We start from the raw sequence: 20,937 nt of genomic DNA, 5'->3' as shown, positions 1-20,937 counted from the left end.
CACGAACCCGTGTCCCGTGCATCGGCAGGCAAACTCTAAACCACTGCGTCACCAGGGAAGCCCTGCTGTGGGATTTTTGTAAATGTCCTTTATCATGTTGAGGAAGTTCTCTCTCTCTTTCTCTCTTTTTTTTAAAAAATAAATTTATTTATTTATTTTTGGCTGCATTGGATCTTTGTTGCTGCGCACGGGCTTTCTCTAGTTGCGGGGAACGGGGGTTACTCTTTGTTGTGGTGCGTGGGCTTCTCACTGAGGTGGCTTCTCTTGTGGAGCACAGGCTCTAGACGCGCAGGCTTCAGTAGGTGCAGCACGCGGCCTCAGTAGTTGTGGCTCGTGGGCTCTAGAGCACAGGCTCAGTAGTTGTGGTGCACGGGCTTAGTTGCTCCGTGGCATGTGGGATCTTCCTGGACCAGGGCTCGAACCCGTGTACCCTGCATTGGCAGGTGGATTCTTAACCACTGCGCCACCAGGGAAGTCCTACTTTTCTATTTCTTCTCCTCAAACTTGATTATTTCAATTGCTCTATCTTCAAGTTCACTGATTATTTCCTCACATCTGCTGTGGAACCCCTCTAGTGGATTTTTCATTTGTTATTGTACTTTTCAGTTCCAGAATTTCTTTTTAGATTTTGTATCTCTTTATTAATTTTGTTCATACTTTTTTTTTCTGATTTCCTTTGGTTCTTTGTACCTTTTCCTCTTTACCTTCTTGAGTATATTTTAGACAGTTGTTGGTTTTGTTTTGGTTTATTTTTTTGGCTACGCTGCACAGCTTGTGGGATATCAGTTCCCCGACCAGGGATTGAACCCAGGCCACAGCAGTAAAAGCACCAATTCCCAACCACTAGACCACCAGGGAACTCCCTAGACAGTTGTTTTAAGATCTTTTCTTATGGGTTTCCTCAGGGATGGTCTTTGTCAATTTTTTTTTTTTTTGTCCTCACTGTGTGGCTTGTGGGGTCTGAGTTCCTCGATCAGGGATTGAACCCATGCCCCCTGCAGTGGAAGCTCAGAATCCTAATCACTGGACTGCCAGGGAATTGCCTGTCAATTTTTTTGTTTGTTTGTTACTTTGAATGGGCATATTTTCTTGTGTCTTTGTATGCATTATCATTGTTTTGTTGAAAACTGGGTATTTGATTATTAAAATGTGCTAACTTTGGAAATCAGATTCTCCCTATTCCCTAGCATTTGCTCTTTTGGTTTGTTTATGTTTTTACTGTTGAAAGTTGTAGTGGTCTGCTTATGTTTATACTTTTCCAAACTATTTTTGCAAAGACTATTCCTTGTGTGTGCTCACTGAAATCTCTGCTCCTTTAGCTCATGATCAGCTAATGTTTTGGTAGAGATTTCCTTGAATGCCAGGAGCTAAACAAACAAACAAAACACACACACACACACACACACACACACACACACACACACACACAGAAACAGAAAAACAAACAAACAAAACTCCACCTCTCCCTTTTTTTCAGATTGGCTCTGTGCTGGGATTATCCTTTAATATTTATGCAGGCTTGCTCTGAGCCTAGGCATAAGCCCAGGGTGAAAGCATCAGGTCTCTGCAGGTCTTTTCTGGATATGTGTCTTGTGCTGTGCATGCATGTGGCTTTCTAAATACCCCTTATACACAGCTGCTTTTGAATGTACTAACTTTCCAAGCTTCTCCTCTGGGCTGTATATGATCTGTTGTGTGTCTCCACTCATAATCCCTTGCCTCAGATGTCTTTTAGGAGCAGTGGCTGTTGCTCTGTCCACCTGACTTCCACCTGACGTGAAAGAGAAGCAAGTGCCTCACATTTCTTTATGTTGCAGTTCTTTAGATCTCCCCAACACAGGTTAGAATGTATATACACAGTAATTTGCAAATAAGGGTGCCTCAGCTTCCACTGGTTTGAGGGAGGGGATTAGAAACTGTGTTACCATCACTTCAAGACAAAGACCTCCACTGTGCCAGAGAGTGGGTGGGGCATGGTTGAGTAGAAACACCGGAAAACTTTCCTACTGTCTTTGTTTTTTGTGCAGTGGTAAATGGGAGTGTTTCCTTAATTTCTCTTTCAGATTTTTCGTCATTAGTGTATAGGAATGCCAGAGATTTCTGTGCATTAATTTTGTATCCTGCTACTTTACCAGATTCATTGATTAGCTCTAATAGTTTTCTGGTAGCATCTTTAGGATTCTCTATGTATAGTATCATGTCATCTGCAAAGAGTCACAGCTTTACTTCTTCTTTTCTGATGTGGATTCCTGTTATTTCTTTTTCTTCTCTGATTGCTGTGGCTAAAACTTCCAAAACTATGTTGAATAATAGTGGTGAGAGTGGACAACCTTGTCTTGTTCCTGATCTTAGAGGAAGTGGTTTCACTTTTTCACCATTGAGAACAATGTTGGCTGTGGGTTTGTCATATTCCCTACTGTCTTGAAGATGGCTTTTTCCTGGTTGAGCACTTGCTTGGTTGCTGCAGACCTTTGAATTTTTTCCAGAGCTCCTAAAAAGTTGGTTCTGACAGTTCTGCTTGTTTTTATAAATAAATTTATTTATTTATTTTTGGTTGTGTTGGGTTTTTGTTGCTGCACATGGGCTTTCTCTAGTTGCAGCAAGTAGGATCTACTCTTCGTTGCAGTGTATGGGCTTCTCTTTGCGGTGGCATCTCTTGTTGCAGTGCATGGGCTCTAGGTGTGTGAACTTCAGTAGTTGTGGCACTCAGGCTCAGTAGTTGTGGCTCATGGGCTTAGTTGCTCTGTGGCATGTGGGATCTTCCTGGACCAGGGATCGAACCCGTGTCCCCTGCATTGGCAGGCAGATTCTTAACCACTGCACCACAAGGGAAATCCTCTGCTTGTTTTTTCAGTGTTTTTGTGGGAAAACAAGAGCTTGGAGCTTCCTAGTTCACCATTTTGCTGATATCACTCCCTCTGTGATTTTGTGCATCTTGCCTTTCTCCTCATGTTTGATGCCTCAGGGCCACAAGGTGGTTGCTACACCTCCAGACATTCCATCTATGTCTAGGGCAGTGAAAAGGGAGAAATGCTAGAATGCCATGCCCGCTGCATACATCCCATTTAATGAGGGAAACAGAAGCCTTCATGTTGGAGAAAGGAGATCATGAGAAGCTGATGGAGTAGGATGTACCAGGAATCTGTCTCCCCACCTAGACAACAATTGCACTGGCAGAACTTGTCTGATGTAACTATTTTGGAAATCTGGAGTCTGTTGAAGGCTTGCAACTTCCAGGGGAAGACTTGGAGGGTAAACTGGGGTTAATTTTTCTCAATTTCAGCCCTTTGTACAGTAGCACCTACCCATCCCCAACTTCCAGCCTGTAGGCAGGCAGCTGTGCGCAACAGCTAGTTGGAGCCAGGGTGGACAAAAAGGACCCTATCCTCCAGATACTGGGGATCTGTGCTCTGATGGCTGATTGCTGGTTCAGGTCGCAGAGGTGCAGACAAATAGTCACCTCCCGCGTTGTCGCAAGCCCCTCCCCCTCCAGGTGAAGCGACCTCCAGAAGGTTTAAAGGACCAGTGCTCTTTTATTCCCACCTTTATTTTTCACTTTTTGCTCTCTCAGGGGCCAGGACATTAAAATCTAGGACATTCAAAAACAACTGCATATACAGAGAAAATTAGAAAGTGATCCTGCATGCCCAGGAAAAGTCTAAAAAAGGACTTGAGAAGACCTTAAATTTATACCTTAGGTTGATCCTGGGCACAGAGACAGCCTATAACAATCAGAAAACAATACACAATAAACAACCTGAAACTAACGCAACATCATAAATCAATTATACTCCAATAAAAATTTAAAAAAAGAAAGCAATACACGATAAACAAAAACAATAACAAACCCCCACAAACCCTGGGGAAGGAGAGGAATCTGATTTCCAGAGTTCCCTCATTATTAAATTCACATGTCCAGTGTTCAACAACAAAAACCACAAGGCATACAAAGAAACAGAAAAGTATGACCCATTCAAAGGGAAAAAATAATTGACAGAAACAGTCTTTGAAAAATATCTACTGGCAGAAATACTAGACAAAGGCTTTAAAACAACTGTCCTAAAGATGTTGAAAGAACTAAAGGAAAGGGACTTCCCTGGTGGTACAGTGGTTAAGAATCCACCTGCCAATGCAGGGGACACAGGTTCGAGCCCTGGTCCGGGAAGATCCCACATGCCGCAGAGCAACTAAGCCCATGCACCACAACTACTGAACCTCTGCTCTGGAGCCTGCGAACCACAACTACTGAGCCCATGTGCCGCAACTACTGAAGCCCATGTGCTTAGACCTTGTGCTCCGCCACAAGAGAAGCCACTGCAATGAGAAGCCCATGCACCACAACAAAGAGTAGGCCCTGCTTGCGACAACTAGAGAAAGCCCCCACGCAGCAACGAAGACCCAACGCAGCCAAAGATAAACTAAAAAAATAAATAAATTTATATAAAAAAAAGAAAAATCAGTGAATTGAAGATAGGATAATGTAAATTATCAGGTCTGAGAAAGAGAAAGGAAAAAATTTGAAGAAAAGCAAATGGAGCCTAAAGGACTTGTAGGACAATATCCATCATACCACCCTATGCATCAAGGAGTCTCAGGAGAATAAAGAGAGAAAGGGGCAGAGAGAATATTTGGAGAAATAATGGTGGAAAACTTTCTAAATTTGATGAAATAAATGAACATAAACATTCAAGAAACAATGAACTCCAAGTAATGTGAACTCAGATCCATACCAAGACATATTATAATCAAATTTACAAAAGCCAAAGAGACAATCTTGAAAGCAGCAAGAGAGAAGCAAATTGTTACATACACGGGATCCTCAAAAAGATTATCAGCAAGTTTCTCATCAGAAACCTTGGAGTCCATAAGATGTTGGGCTGATATATTCAAAATGCTAAAAGGAAAAAAGCTGTTAACAAATATCCTGTATCTGGCAAAACTGTCCTTCAAAAGTGAGGGAGAAATTAAGACATTCCCACATAAACAAAAACGGACGGAGTTCGTAACCATTAGATCTTCCCTGCAAGAAATGCTCAAAGGAGTGCTACAAGGACACTAAACAGTAACTCAAAGCCATATGGAGATAAAAGGATCTCAGTAAAGGTACGTGGGCAATTATAAAAGCTATCTCACTGTAACAATGATTTATAACTGCAATTTTTGTTTCCTACATGATTTAAGAAACTAATTTAAAAAAACTGTGAAAACTAGTATTACTGTACCTTGGTTTGTAACCCCAAATCTTACTTTTTATGTAATTTAAGAGCCAAATGCGTTTGAAATAATTATTAGTTTATGTTTTTGGATGCATAATATATAAAGATGTAATTCTGTGACAACAGCTGAAAGAGGTGGAGACAGAGCTGTAAAGGAACAGAGTTTTATATGTTATTGAACTTAAGCTGGTATAAATAAAAACTAGAGTGTTATAAGTTTAGGATGTTAAAGACCTAAACTTTAGAGCTGAAAGTATAAAACTCTTAGAATAAAACATAGGACAAAATTTTATGACATTGGATTTGGCAATGATTCCTTGGATATGACACCAAAAGCACATTTAGCAAAAGGAAAAATAGAGAAATTTGACTAAATGAAAATTAACTTTTTGCATCGAAAGTCACTGTCAACATAGTAAAAAGACAACCCACAGAATGGGAGAAAATATTTGCAAACCATATATCTGACAAAGGATTAACATCCAGATTATAGAGAGAACTCCTAAAACTCAACATCAAAAACCAAAACAAACAAGAAAAAAACCTAATTAAAAAATTGGCGAAGGACTTGAATAGACATTTCTCCAAAGAAGATATATGAATGACGAATAAGCACATGAAAAGATGCTCGACATCACTAGTCATTAGGGAAATGAAAATCAAAACTACAATGGGATACCACCTCACACCCATTAGGATGGCTACTATCAAAAAACTAGAAAAGCACAAGTGTTGGCAAGGAAATGGAGAAATTGGAACACTTGTGCAGTGTTGGTGGTACCATAAAATGGTATAGCTGCTGTGGAAAATAGTATGGCGGTTCCTCAAAAAATTAAAAATAGAACTGCCATACGGTCCCATAATTCCATACCTAGGTATATGCTCCAAAGAACTGAAGCAGAGTCTGGAAGGGATATTGTACACCTGTGTTCATAACAGCATTATTCACAATAGCCCGAAAATGGAAGCAAGTGTCCATTGACGGATGGATAAGCAAAATGTGGTGTGTACATACAATGGAATATCATTCAGCCTTAAGAAAGAAGGAAATTTTGCAAGATGGATGAATCTTGAAGACATTATGTTAAATGAAACAAGCCAGTAACAAAAAGACAACTACTGTATGCTTCTACTTATATGTGGTACTTAGTCAGATTCATAGAGACAGAAAGAAGAATGGTAGTTGCCAGAGCCTGGGAGGAGGGGAAGATGGGGAGTCAACATTTAATGGTACCAAAGTTCAGTTTTCCCGGATGAAATGAGTCAGGAGGATGGATGGTGGTGATGGTAGCACAACAGTGTAAATGTCTTTAAGACCACTGAACTGGACAGTTAAAAATGGTTAAGAGGGCTTCCCTGGTGGCACAGTGGTTGGGAGTCCGCCTGCCGATGCAGGGGACACGGGTTCGTGCCCCGGTCCGGGAAGATCCCACATGCCGCAGAGCGGCTGGGCCCGTGAGCCATGGCCGCTGAGCCTGCGCGTCCGGAGCCTGTGCTCCGTCACAGGAGAGGCCACAGCAGTGAGAGGCCCGCGTACCGCAAAAAAAAAAAAAAAAGGTTAAGAAGGTAAATTTTATGGTATGTGTATTTTATGAACACAAAAAAATGTATGCACAAAGAGCAGCGGTTTTCAGTGGTTCGGGTTTAGGGAGAGCAAAGGATGAACGGGATTTTTAGGCTGAGACACTATTCTGTATAATATTATAATTGTGGATACATGTCGTTATACACTAGTCAAATCCCATAGAATGTACACACCAAGAGTGAACTCTAAGGTGAACTATGGACTTCAGTGAATAATAACGTGTCAATATTGGCTCATTGATTGCAACAAATGTGCCACACAGTAATGCAAGAGAGTCGTAATAGACGAAACTGTTGAGGGGATGAAAGGGCATGAGGGAGCTATGTACCTTCTGTTCAGTTAAGAAAAAAAATTTTTTTTAGAAGGATATTTATTTATTTATTTATGTTTGGCTGCGTTGGTTCTTCGTTGCTGCTTTCTCGAGTTGCATTGAGCGGGGGCTGCTCTTCGCTGTGGTGCTCGGGCTTCTCATTGCGGTGGCTTCTCTTGTTGCGGACCATGGGCTCTAGGTGCGTGGGCTGTAGTAGTTGTGGCACGTGTGCTCAGTAGTTGTGGCTCGCGGGTCCTAGAGTGCAGGCTCAGTAGTTGTGGCACACAGGCTTAGTTGCTCCGTGGCATGTGGGATCTTCCCGGACCAGGGCTCGAACCCGTGTCCCCTGCGTTGGCAGGTGGGTTCTTAACCACTGCGCCACCAGGGAAGTCCCCCCAAATTTAAAAAATTGAAATATAGTTGTTACAATGTTGTGTTTGCTCAATTTTTCTATAAACATAAGACTGCTCAAAAATTAAATCTAGTTTTTCTTAAAAGAAGCCTTCACATTGGCCAGAACAGGATCACGGGACCCCTGCTGGCTGCAAAGGAGGCTGGGAGAGCAGGGAGCAGCATCTCTCACCTGGACTGTGGACACAGTCCTTCACCAAATAGAATTGGGGTCTGATGGCAAAGAAGACGAAGGGTCCACTAAGTGACCAGGTTCCAAAATCTCAACCTGTAGGCTGGTTACCCCTGTGAGCTGGAAATGACCATAAACTGTTCACATCACTGCTGGTCAGAGCGTTGCACACACAGTTAGCCAGGTGCCATGGCCTGGACCAGTGACTGGTGGAGCATCACCGTCTTACCCTGACCTCTCAGCCCAGACTGCAAACCCTCAGCACGCTCCTGGGGTCCAGAGAGGCAAGCCAGTGAGGCGTGCTGCGTCGGCCGGGCATCCCTGACCACAGGAGGCTCCTATGCTGGCAGCTGGCCCCTCCTCGCCACCTCCTGAGCTTAGCAACAGTGTTCAGCTCCAGTTCCCTCTCTGGGACTGCTGGGGCAGGTTCTATCCCGCTAGTAATAGAGGAGAATTGAAAACGAGACATCTTTTTACAGTTATTAAATTTGTAAAGTCTGACAACAGATTGAACACACAGTGAAGGTGAGGCTAGTGACTTGGCACTTTTGGTTATTGCTGGTGTCAGTGAAAAGAGTCACAACCCTTGGGGAATCCATGTGTGTCCACCATCTGACCCCTTCACCCGACACATAAGCAAGAATCTGATAATTAGTCAAGACATCCTAGATTAGATTAGCCCACGGGGAGAGCTGATGAACTGTGTGTACTTAGGGCTGTAAACGTGGTACTCGTCAACACTCCCATCTCATCTCTGGAATCCTGGATTAAGGAAGATAAATACAAAATAGAGGAAATACAGTTAGGCACAAAGATATCAACCAAAAACTTCTTTATTGGAAGCAGCCGACCTTTGGCACTAGGAGAGCAGGCAATCCATCACTCTGTGGGACACAGCCCAGTGACACACACGCTAGTCAGAGTCTGAAGGAAGTGTTGAGTCTGTGCTAAATGTCAGGAGATAAAGTGGGATACGGGAGTGTACAAAAACTGTGCTCACAACAGAAGTCTGTGCCCGGAGCGTGGCCTCGGAGACCCCACACATGCCCAGGGAGCCAGGTGGTGAGATTGTGGCTGAGAGTTTTCGTCTTTTACTCAGAGCTGGATACTGCTGCTTTCCCCCTGTGTGTGTTTCAGAGAAGATCCCAGAGGCCACACGTCTGGGCTCCGTCTCTGTGGGCCTCCCCTAGGGACAACCTAGGTCAAGGGGGTGTGCCCGGGGGCTCCACAAGTGCCAGAGGGGCCTGGGGCTGAAGCTGCAGAGAATGTCCTCAATCAGCGACCAAAGAAGGTGATGGACAAGCACACACCCTTGGGGCAGGCTCCACATCATCTTCCAGAGGTTCCCCGTGAGGCTGTGGGTACTCGAGCCGGAGCCCACTTTTTTTTTTTTTTTTTTTTTTTTTTTTTTTTTTTTTTTTGGGCCGCGCAGCACACAATGCGGGGTCTTAGATCCCCGACCAGAGACGGAACCGGTGCCCCCTGCAGTGGAAGCATGGAGACCTAACCACTGGACCACCAGGGAAGTCCAAGGAGCCCACTCTTCAATGCACTCTGGTTGCTTCCTTCCATCCCCTGGCTCATCCCCACTGTCTGCTGGTGCCCTCTGGGATCACCTTCCAAATCAACTCTTTGCAGTGGAATCCCTGCCTCAGCGTCTGCTTCGGGGGATGGACATCTAGGAGAGAGGACAGAGCCTATCTGGGAGACGGAGCTGGAGTCCCAGCATCTGCCTGCCAGGGTGTATGGGGGCGGGGCCCGGGAGGTGCCGGATGGAGGTCACTGCACACGGCAGCCCCTGGGCTGTTGGCTCTCCTCTCCACTGTGGCTGACTGGGGGCTTAGGGGTCCGCCTGCACCTGCCCTGGCATCCCCCCTTGGCGTCTGGTTCCCCCGCTCTTGGCTTCTGTCTTCCCCTGTATGTGTTGGGTGGCTCCCTCTGAGTCAGGCCAGGGTCTATGAAGCAAACACAAGACCAGGGAGACAGCAGTTTCCTTCCAGCAGCTGCCTCTGGCAGGTGGCCACATGATAGCTCCCCCACCGGGCTGACCTTATCTGCTCAGCTTTGGCATGGGGGCCAAGGTCTGACCCATTCTGGTGATAGGGAGAGCCCAAGGGAGGCCTCAGAGCTCCCTATCTGGAAGGAGCAGAAGGTGAATGAAGTGTAACCTGGGCCCAGGGGGGGCGGGGCTGCTTGCCTGGGGCTCCCAGCGACACTCAGCCCCTCCGTGGTTGGTGGGGACAGACCTGGGCACGGGACATAAGGGAGGGGCCGGGGGCGGAGGAGCGAGGCTGTGTGTGCCCGTCACACCTGGGGTCTCTGCGCACTGTCAGACCCCAGTGAGCTGGTGTTTGCCCCTCCACCCAGAGGAGACTGCTGTCACTGTGTCACTCCACCCCTAACTGCCCCCTCTGTTATCGGGTTGTTAATATTAATTAACAACAGCTGCCAAGGATGACAGTGCAAGGGTGTGTCCCAGCCAGAGCTGGCCTGGACCCAAGAGGGTGCTGGGGAGACTGGGGGGTCTGAGGCTGAGGCTTGGGGGCGCGAAGAGAGGTTCAGAGGGCCGGTGCCCGGGCCCAGCCACGTCTTGCACTCGTCCCTGGGCCTGGGACCTCCTCCTGCAACAGAGGCCACTTGGGGAGCTCACGGGAAGTCTCTGGCTCGCTCAGCCCTCTGGCCTTGGTCACTTTGGGAAGTGGGTGAAGGGGACACCCCGGGAGGCTCAACTGAGAGGGTGCAGCCAAAGGTTGGAGGGACAAGTGAGGTGGATCATTAACCAGCTGGGAGCCCTGGGAGGTGCAGGGCTCAGCCCCATTGGTCCCCAGCTCAATCAGGTGACACTGTCCCGGGTGGGGAAGCTGCCTCGTAGGCCGTCCCCAGTTTTAGTATATGTACGGCCGCAGTGAGCTCTGTGTGTTGCCAGGAGCCAGCCCTTGGCTGTCCCCAAGTCCTGGCCTCACTTACCCTCTGACCCCTTCCCAGTGCCAGGATGGTGGAGGTCGGCCTGAAGGGCTGGCTGCTCTGGGCTCTGCTCCTGAAGTCGGTGAGTCCCAGGCCCTATGTCCACCCCGGGCAGGGGGCTGCTTGGCAACAGTGAGAGAGGGCCTGGGGTCTGGGGAGGGGGCAGTTTCTAAACAGATGAGGGATCCCAGGCTCCCCAGAGGAGGGGTGCAGGTGGAGGGCCCTGAGCTGCTCAAGTCTTCAGGTCGCGGGGTTAGATGGACACAAGCGTTGAGCAGGGGGTAGCTGGACTGGGTGTGACTGAGTGCCTCCCATTCCTGGTCCTCTGTGGGTGTCCTGGCCTAAGACGGTCTGTGGAAGGTTAAGGGAGGAGCCAGTCCCGGGGTGCTGACGGCACGGGTTCGGGGGGAGAATCACCTAATGAGGATTTAGCATCTAGGTTTGGGAGGAGGTCTTGCCTTGCAAGTTTCTTGCTCATTTGCACGTCTGGGAAGGTGGGTGAAGGCTTTCAGCCCCCAGCAGGTAAGGGCAGGGGAAGCTCAGCTCAGAATCTCCAAGAGGGGCCCTGGCTGCAGCTTGGGCATGGTGGCAGCCGCCAGCAACGACAATGGTGCCCCAGGTGCACAGGGCCTGCATCCACACGGCCCCTTGGAGCAGCCCTCCACCTGTCCAGGGGTCATCGTTTCTCAGCAGGACCACACAGTGGCTTCCAGGGGTCTCCTGGGTGACCCAGTTGTCACTACTGTCCCCTTACCCTCCGGAGTGACCTTGCTAAAGGCAGATGTGCCAGGTCACCTCACTCTCCAGTGACCCTGTCGCTCAGGGTGGAGGCCTGGCTGTTCCCATCCGCTCACCACCCTCAGACCCCACTGGGAGCCCCACGTGCTGCTTTGGCGCCCCACCTCCTCCAGCACTCCCCCAGGATCCCTGGCATCCTGGACCTGCCTGGCGTCCACCCCTCACCCGCCCTGCTCTGCTTCCTTCTCCACACCTGTCCTGGCTGCCCGCTGCCCCATCAGCTACCTGGAGGTGCTGGCCGGCGCTGGGGCTCTGGGTGATGCTGCCCTGTTCCACAGGCCCAGAGCGAGCTGTACACGCCCATACACCGGCCCGGATACTGCGCCTTCTATGACGAGTGTGGGAAGAACCCGGAGCTGTCTGGAAGCCTGGCTTCACTGACCAACGTGTCCTGCCTGGACAACACGCCTGCTCGCCACGTCACGGGTGACCACCTGACCCTCCTGCGGAGCATCTGTCCCCGCCTCTACACCGGCCCCAACACCACCTACGCCTGCTGCTCCCCGAAACAGCTGGTGGCCCTGGACATGAGCCTGGGGGTCACCAAGGCCCTCCTCACCCGCTGCCCTGCCTGCTCTGACAACTTCGTGAGCCTGCATTGTCACAACACCTGCAGCTCCAACCAGAGCCTCTTCATCAATGTGACCCGAGTGGCCGGGCGGGGGGGCAGCCAGCCCCGGGCGGTGGTGGCCTACGAGGCCTACTACCAGCGCAGCTTCGCCGAGCGGACCTACAACTCCTGCAGCCGGGTGCGCATCCCTGCGGCCGCCACGTTGGTGGTGGGCTCCATGTGCGGTGTCTACGGCTCTGCCCTCTGCAACGCCCAGCGCTGGCTCAATTTCCAGGGGGACACGGGGAACGGCCTGGCACCCCTGGACATCACCTTTCACCTGTGGGAGCCTAGCCAGGCCGAGGGCAGCGTGATGCAACCTCTGAACGATGAGGTCGTGCCCTGCAACCAGTCCCTGGGCTACGGCGCGTCGGCCTGCTCCTGCCAGGACTGCACTGCTTCCTGCCCCGTCATCGCCCGGCCCCCGGCTCTGGACCCCACCTTCTACCTGGGCCGCATGGTAGGGAGCCTGGCCCTCATCCTCATCCTCTGCTCTCTCTTCGCCTTGCTCACCGCCTTCCTCCTGTGGTCCCGCCTGGCCAAGCGGCGCCAACGCAAGACGCCCAGCCCCGAGGCGAGCATCAGCCTCGCCCACCGGCTCAGCCTCTCCACCCACACCGTCCTCAGCCAGTGCTTCCAGCGCTGGGGCACGTGGGTGGCCTCGTGGCCAGTGACCATCCTGGTGGTGTCCACTGTTGTGGTGGTGCCCCTGGCAGGGGGCCTGGCTTTTATAGAACTGACCACAGACCCCGTGGAGCTGTGGTCAGCCCCCAGCAGCCAAGCCCGAAGTGAGAAGGCGTTCCACGACAAGCATTTTGGCCCCTTCTTCCGAACCAACCAGGTGATCTTGACGGCACCTGGCCGGCCCCGCTACAGGTATGACTCCCTGCTGCTGGGGCCCAAGAACTTCAGTGGGATCCTGTCCTCTGACCTGCTGCTGGAGGTGCTGGAGCTGCAGGAGAGGCTGCGGCGCCTGCAGGTGTGGTCGCCAGAGGAGCAGCGAAACGTCTCCCTGCAGGACACCTGCTACGCCCCCCTCAACCCGCACAACGCCAGTCTCTCCGACTGCTGCGTCAACAGCCTCCTGCAGTATTTCCAGAACAACCGCACGCGCCTGCTGCTCACGGCCAACCAGACGCTGTTGGGGCAGACCTCCCAGGTGGACTGGAAGGACCACTTTCTCTACTGCGCCAAGTGAGTGCTCGCGGGCGTGGCTGCTGGGGTTGGTGTGGGCCCCCTGGAGCCCAGGCCAGGTACACAGCCCAAACTGAGAGGCCCCGTGTGGCTCTGGGCCTCGGTTGCAGGGGCGGTGACGTGCCATTTCCTTCCGTGCTCCCTCTCGGACCCGCACGCTGTAAGCGGGGTGCGTGCTCACTGTAGCTGGTTTGCACCTGACCGTCAGAGCCTCCACGCGGTCTTTCTGCAGCGCTCCTGACATAGGGCCCATCCTTGCATGTTCTTGGTCTAAGGGTCGCAGAGCAATCCGAGGGCCCTGCTCATGGGTGTGCTTCGTTATTTTCCTTTCTGCTTTTGTGCTGGGCCTGGATGCACGCCAGCAGGGCCATGGGTAGCCCGTGAGGTGCCCCGGGCCAGGGCAGGGGCCGGGGCTGGTTTTAGGTCCTGCTCGCCTGGGCTGGGTACCCTTGTGCAGGCTGCAGCTACACCCCTTCATGCTGTTTGGGGTTTTGTCCCCGGCTGTGTCCACTTTGCCGTGGTGCAAACAGGAGGCCAGTGAAGGCGCTGGGCCTTGGGACCAAGAGCGAAGGTCTGAGAGCTACCAAGCCTGGAGGGGAGCAGGTAGGTGGACAGGCAGCCACTGAGGCTCTCTGGGGTTGGAATGGGCAGAGGTCCTCAAAAGCCTGGTCTCAGGGTCCCTTCACACTCTGACAAAAGACCAAGGACTCCAGAGAGCTTGGGTTTGGATAGAGGTTATATCTACTGACATTTACCACGTGAGAAAGTAAAACGGAGAAATATTTCTTAATTCTTTAAAAAATAACAATAATAGGCCCATTACATGCTGCCACAAATAACATATTTTTATGAAAAATAATGGTATTTTCTGTACCAAAAATATCTGGAGTGATAAGAGCAGCATTGTTCTGTATATCTTTGCAAATCTCGTTAGGGTCTTGCTTAGCAGAAGGTGCTAGATGGATCCTGGCATCTGGTTCTGCGTTTGGCCTGTTGGTTGAAGCTCAGCGAGAATGCTTGGCCACGCACTCGTGTAGCCAGAGGAGGGAGGAGTGTTGTAATAGCCTTTCCAGAGAATTGTGGATTTGCTCTGATACGTCACCAAAGCTCAGCAAGTGATCTTTTTTTTTCTTTTTTGCGTTGGGTCTTAGTTGCGGCATGCGGGCTTCTCTCTAGTTGAGGCGCATGGGCTTAGTTGTCCCTTGGCACGTGGGATCTTAGTTCTCTGACCAGGGATCGAACCCGCGTCCCCTGCATTGGAAGGAGGATTCTTAACCACTGGACCACCAGGGAAGTCCCCAAGTGATCTTTTCTTAGATGTTAGCGGCAATATGGAAACTAGAGCCATGTCCGTGAATTGTCTGTACTCCACAGACTCGAGATCGAAGAAGGGTAAAAATTGCAAACAGCATCTTAGTGTTATTATGGAAATAGTTTTGACCTTGCAGACCCCTGAAAGGGTCTCCAGGGCTCCCGAGGCCCCCATGCCACCCTGAGAACCTCTGGATTGGACAGGGGAGCCAGGGCTCCCACCCTTCAGGTGAGCCAAGTTTGGGCTGCTTCCTAGAGTCTGTGCTTCAGCCCCAGGGCTGGCCCTCAGAACAGGCAGGTCAGGGAGGACGCTCTGACCCCAGGTTTCCAGTCCTCGAGTTGGCTTTACTTTGGTTTTGGTTGCTCACAACAATTCTTGGGTGGCCCGATTATCCCCATTTCAGAGATATGGAAACTGAGGCTCAGAGGGGTATGGTGAGCTGCTCAAGGTCACACAGCAACCAGCACTCCCAGCCAGCTGGTGACTGACGGACACACTTGCTCACAATGAGCGCTTCGTCCACACACGTGTGATGTGTTCGCAGAAAGGGCTCAGTGGAGGGCATGGAGACCTGCCCAAGGTTGCAGGGCTGGTACGCTGTCCAAGGAAAGAAGGAGTTCCCACCTCTGGGCCTGGAGGCTTCTGGGCTGGTGGGAGGAGGAGGCTAAGGGCAGTGTGAGGCCTGCGTGGCTCTGTTGGTGGTTAGGACCCGGGGGGCTGGTGTGCCGGACTCCGGCCCCCACCCCAGGGGAGCGTGTGTGACACTCACCCACCCGCCGCATCCGGGAGGACATGATGGCGGAGCCGGGAGGGTGAGGCTGGGATGAGGGGAGAGAGAGCTTGAGGCCTCGCTCAGGGAGCTCCAGTTCACTCTGGATTGGGCCCAGAAATGTTCTGACCACAGGGTCAGGCGATGGCGCTGCGGGTCCAGGGTGGGGCACCCGGGCCACGGAGATGGGAGTGGGATCAGGAAAGGTGCGTTCCTCTCCCTCCAGCGCCCCTCTCACCTACAAAGATGGCACGGCCCTGGCCCTGAGCTGCATGGCTGACTACGGGGCGCCCGTCTTCCCTTTCCTCGCCGTGGGGGGCTACAAAGGTAAGCTGGGTGGTCCCCGGGAGGACAGTGAGGGGACATACGGGGCAGGAGTCAAAGGCAGAAGGATGGGAGTGGCAAAGGGCTTCCTGCTGCCTGGGAGTGGCTGCAGACCCGCCCATCCTCTGTCCTTCCTCTGCCACCCCGTTCATTTTGTCCCAGCCCTGCCCAGGTTCTCTGGTTCTGTGCCTGGGCCCATAGACTTTGCCTTTGGCTGAGAGAGGGAAGTGGGGTGTAGTCATTCGACAATGACTTGGATGAGGAGGGGAGGGGGAGGGGAAACAGCGGTGCGGCTGGGGTCGGGGAGGAAAGCAGAGGTGCGCTTGGAGGGTAGCTGAGCATTTCTCCTTCCAGGGAAGGACTATTCTGAGGCGGAGGCCCTGATCATGACCTTCTCCCTCAACAATTACCCTCCTGGGGACCCCCGCCTGGCCCAGGCTAAGCTCTGGGAGGGGGCCTTCTTGGAGGAGATGCGAGCCTTCCAGCGTCGGATGGCTGGTGTGTTCCAGGTCACATTCATGGCGGAGGTAGGGTCCCCTGGCTTTGGGGAGGACAGTTCAAGTGGCTCTGGGTGGGGTCCTGTGTCCCCATCATGTCCTCGCCCCTCCTGAGTGACCTTTAGCTAGCATCTGCCTGCCCAGGAGGATGGGGTGATGCGACAGCTGTTCTCACAGCCTTGCCGGGGCTCACGGTGGCTCACGCACACAGTGCCTGCTGGCCGAGCCCTTGGGTCACTGGGGCTGGTCGGGTGTGCGTCCACAGCGCTCCCTGGAGGATGAGATCAACAGCACAACAGCCGAGGACCTGCCCATCTTCGCTGTCAGCTACCTCGTCATCTTCTTGTATATCTCCCTGGCCCTGGGCAGCTACTCCAGCTGGCGCCGAGTACTGGTGAGAAGTGAGGGGAGCCGAGTACTGGTGAGAAGTGAGGGGAGCAGTGAGGGTGGGGATGGCCCATGGGGTGCTTAGAACCTTTCCAACCTGCTTTCCAGAGCACTTCAAAGCAGCAGAGTGGACACACCCAGAGTGGCTCCCGCAAAGGGTGATGCTTCTTGAGGTGTCCTGTTTCAAAAGTTTTCATTCTGCTCCCTGACAATACCCCACCCCCAACTTGTGCAAATGCAAAGCTGATATTTACATTATCTTACAATGCATGCTTGAGGAAGAAGTGGCAGGCTCACAGGGTCTGCCCTTGGGAGGATGGCTCTGCAGAGCGGCCAAAACACAGAAGCATGGAGCAAGCCTGCCCTCTGCCCTCCTCTAACTCAGGTTGGGGGCACATCGGGTAGCCCCGCAGCCAGGAGGCTGAGCCTGATCCCATTGCAGGTGGACTCCAAGGCTACGCTGGGCCTGGGCGGGGTGGCTGTGGTGCTGGGAGCAGTCATGGCTTCCATGGGCTTCTTCTCCTACCTGGGTGTCCCCTCCTCACTGGTGATCCTGCAAGTGGTGCCATTCCTGGTGCTCGCCGTGGGGGCCGACAACATCTTCATCTTCGTTCTCGAGTACCAGGTAAGGGGGCAGGAGTTCTATATACCCCCAACCGCCCCTACATGCCCAGGTGCAGCCCTGCATGGGTTTGCTGGGCTTCTTATGGCCTCTTCCTAAGCGCTGATGTCCATGTGTACAATTCCTGTAGAAAACGTGCTTTGTGTTTATTTATCTTTCACATAGATGTATTCATACCATTTGTGTCACCTGAACTTGCTCTCTGTCAGCCCCACATACTGTCTGGTAAGAGTGTCACACAGCACATATGTTATTGAGCCCAAGCTCATACTGCTTGCTGTGTGACAAGCCAATAAATCGAGAGACAAGATGTTGAGGCAAGGAATAGTGACTTTATTTGGAAAGCCAGCAGACTGAGAAGGTGGTGGACTACCGTCCCAAAGAACCATCTTACCCGAGTTAGAATTTAGGCTTCTTTTATACTAAAAGGGGAGGGGGTGTGGCTTGTTGTTACAAACTTTTTGGTGCTGGGAATCCTTTGTTCTTGCAGCTGTCCGTGTAGGTCTGGTCACAATGTTCCTATAAACCTCCGACGAGACACGTTAGACTCTGCAACTTTTTTATCTCTGTGTGAATGGAAAAGTGTTATACCTTGAAAGGTCAGAGCCTTGAGAATGGGCCATCATGTATATTTCAGACCATAGGCAACATTCTTGAACAAAAGATTCAGAGCCAGCATGACTAAGCACAGGCAACAGAGCACAAAGGTTAGAGATCCAATATGGAGTCAGGTTTGTTCTTCTCTGTCCCACACACAGCCACCTCTGTCTTTGTGCTACTAGGTAGCATTCCATGGAAGGACAAGTCAGGGTCCATTTAGCCTCTCCCGTTAGTGAACATTCAGGGTTCCACGATGGGTCAGAGCAAGGATGATCCCCAGACGTGCCAAGCCTTTCTCTGGGCCAGGCCCTGAGAAGTGGAAGATGTGGCCGAGCACAGTGTTGGCAGGGTCTGCTCGCACTGGGGAGGGTGGAGCCATTTCCTCAGGCCTGGCTGGGTCTCCAGGTGATGGCCGTGCCTGGGGGAGCGGGTGGCACTTGCCAGCTCCCTGCTGGCCTGCGAGGGACAGAGCCCTTGGCTGGATCTTGACCGTGTCCCTGCCATCCCCACACAGAGACTGCCACGGAGGCCTGGGGAGGGGCGGGAGGCCCACATCGGCCGAGCCCTGGGCAGAGTGGCCCCCAGCATGCTGCTTTGCAGCCTCTCCGAGGCCATCTGCTTCTTCCTAGGTGAGCCGGGGCAGCCCCTCCCCACCAGGTACTGGGAGTTCTTGGAGGCTGGCAGCCTGCTTTCCCTTTGTACCGTCTGAGTGGGTGCCGGGCCCTGAGATTCAACCCTGGTCCCCTTCCCCACCAGGAGCTCTGACCCCCATGCCAGCCGTGCGGACCTTTGCCCTGACCTCCGGCTTCGCGTTGCTTCTCGACTTCCTGCTGCAGATGTCGGCTTTCGTGGCCCTGCTCTCCCTTGACAGCAGAAGGCAGGAGGTAGGGGAGGTGGAGAGAGCAAGGGACCCTCATCTTGGCTGGGGCTGGGGTGGCTTTACTGTGTAGAAGTAAAGGGTCAGAGTGTGGCCTTGAGCACGGCAACAGAGTGCTGGACTATTTGGGCCACGTAGTCCCCAACGTCCCGAAGCAACCTCGTCTTGGTAATTTGGGGGAATATGATCAACCCTCCTAAAGTACACGAGGTCATGACATAAAATATAAATGAGAGACTGACAGGGAGGGAGTTCCTGTTTCCGTGATGGTGCAAAATTCAAAGGTGTTTTATCAAGGTAGAAAATAGAGATAAAGGCAACGCACAGTGGCATGTCCCCGCTGGGTGGTGCTGGCACAGGCCACCTGTGGAAGGTGGCTCTCCCACCCCATGGGAGTGAGGTGGTCCCTGGGGTCTGTTTTGGGGCCACCTTGAGCGCCTGCCTCCTCCCAGGCCTCCCGGCTGGACGTCTGCTGCTGCAAGAGCGCCCGGGAGCTGCCCCCGCCTAGCCAGGACGAGGGAGTACTGCTCCGATGCTTCCGCAAGTTCTACGTCCCGTTCCTGCTGCACCGGTTCACCCGTGTGGTCGTGGTGAGTGGGGACGGAGGGAAAGCTGGGGGGCCTCGCACCACCCGGGGACAGGGGTCTGCTCAGCCTGGACCCTCGCCTCGTCCGTCATCTTTGGAGGGGTGTCGAGCTTGCCCAGGTCCAGGAGCTGAAGCAAGAGGGAGGCTGAGATTCAAGCCTGCCCAACTCCAGAATGTTCCCCACGAGACCCCGCCCAGACCCAGCCTGGGGAGCTGCTGGGCAGGAGGCCTTCACATGGCGCTTCCCCCCGCAGCTGCTGCTCTTCCTGGCCATGTTTGGAGCAAGTCTCTATTTCATGTGCTACATCAAAGTGGGGCTGGACCAGGAGTTGGCCCTGCCCAAGGTGAGCGGGCCCTGGGGCCACCCGTGGGTGCCCTCCCTCCCCTGCCCTCGGCCCCCAGGGATGTGGGGAGGGTCAGCAGCACACAGCTGGTGGGGCGGCATGGAGCAGTGGCGTGGTAGGAGTGCGGGACCGCTCATCACGTGGGGCTGGGAAGAGAAGCCACGTCATGTATGGAAAGCGCAGGAGCTCAGCGCCAGCCCCAGGCCCCGAGAGAGAGAGAGACGACCGGGCACCCGAGGGGCTGGCCATGGGAGCCGATCGAGATGATTGTCAGGGCAGGCTCGCTGAGCACCTGCCTTCTTCTGGGCACACCACATCCTCAGACCTGGGCTCCGCAGCAGCCCATGTCACCGTACCGTCCTCTGAAAGACAGTGAGGGTCAGGGGCTTCTTCCTAGGTGAGCCGGGGCAGCCCCTCCCCACCAGGTACTGGGAGTTCTTGGAGGCTGGCAGCAGAGTGGAAGGAAAGACCTCTGTGACTTGAGGGTCCTGGGCAGAGGAGAGATCGAGGGGCATCTGAGCATGAGTGGGATTTGCAGAGGAAGGCAGCAAGGGTGACGGCACGGACCCGTGGGAGGCTGGGGCTCACTCAGGTGCATTTCCTGGGTGTGGGAGTGACTGGGTGTGGGGAGGAGTGGTGGTAGAGCCCGCGAGCAGGAGGCTGGGGCTCGGGGGTGGGGAAGCGTGCTGACTGCCAGGCTGGGGCCAGCAAGCACACATCGGAGAGGCTCGTCTGGATGTGCAACCAGAGGTGGTGTGGGCTGGTGGCTGGGGGAAAGCAAGTCTGCGTGCCCGCGCTCCGGGGGAGGGAGAGCGTCATGAGGGCTCGGACACCCAGGGCCACCCTGGGCAGGGTGATGGGAGTCCAGTTGCTGGCAGGAGCCCTGGGATGAGTAGTCTGGGTAGCCATCTGCAGGTGGTGCTGGCCTTGGAAGCAAGATGAGGTGGGAGGAGAGCCGAAAGCCAGGACGGCACCTTCGAGCCATCATAGGGAGGGAGAGGAGGCAGCAAAGCCAGCAAGGGTGCAGAATGACCCTGCCACCCATGGTGGCCCTGGGGGCTGCTCACAGGGCTGAAGAGAAGAGGGTCCCCAGTGCCCCCAGGATGGGCATCAGGGACCTGGTGGGCAGAGCCAATGAGCGAGAAGGAAGGTGGTGATGGGCTGCAAGACCCAGCTGAGGTTTTGTTTATGCCCTTTGTTTATTTTTCTTTGGGGGAGATTTGTTTGTTTCTTATGAGGTTATAAAACTTATTTCTCTCCGTTTTTTCTTCTGGTAAAATATACGTAACATGAAATTTGCCATTTTAACCATTTTAAAGTGACGTTAAGTACGTTCACATTGTTGTGCAACACTCACCA

The 20,937-nt window shown here is 52.6% G+C and overlaps 1 protein-coding gene across 2 annotated transcripts in view; it reads left to right on the top strand.

Moving 5' to 3' along the window:
• NPC1L1 (NPC1 like intracellular cholesterol transporter 1) overlaps positions 1-20,937 on the top strand; it is a 40,271-nt gene that overhangs the window by 5,669 nt on the left and 13,665 nt on the right. Inside the window, exons 1-10 of one of the 2 annotated variants that reach the window (XM_024743505.1) lie at positions 9,987-10,740; positions 11,735-13,260; positions 15,568-15,668; positions 16,020-16,192; positions 16,428-16,556; positions 16,992-17,174; positions 18,286-18,400; positions 18,528-18,655; positions 19,101-19,238; positions 19,489-19,578. In XM_024743505.1, coding sequence (XP_024599273.1) covers positions 10,687-10,740; positions 11,735-13,260; positions 15,568-15,668; positions 16,020-16,192; positions 16,428-16,556; positions 16,992-17,174; positions 18,286-18,400; positions 18,528-18,655; positions 19,101-19,238; positions 19,489-19,578 — 2,637 coding nt within the window. In that variant the 5' untranslated portion in view covers positions 9,987-10,686. Of the gene's footprint in view, positions 1-9,986; positions 10,741-11,734; positions 13,261-15,567; positions 15,669-16,019; positions 16,193-16,427; positions 16,557-16,991; positions 17,175-18,285; positions 18,401-18,527; positions 18,656-19,100; positions 19,239-19,488; positions 19,579-20,937 lie in introns of those variants that run through there. The other variant, XM_024743433.1, reaches the window with a different exon arrangement.

Source organism: Neophocaena asiaeorientalis, unplaced genomic scaffold (assembly GCF_003031525.2).
Source record: "Neophocaena asiaeorientalis asiaeorientalis breed wild unplaced genomic scaffold, Neophocaena_asiaeorientalis_V1.1 scaffold137, whole genome shotgun sequence".
NCBI lineage: Eukaryota > Metazoa > Chordata > Mammalia > Artiodactyla > Phocoenidae > Neophocaena > Neophocaena asiaeorientalis.
This window is presented reverse-complemented; position numbering and strand designations above follow the sequence as displayed.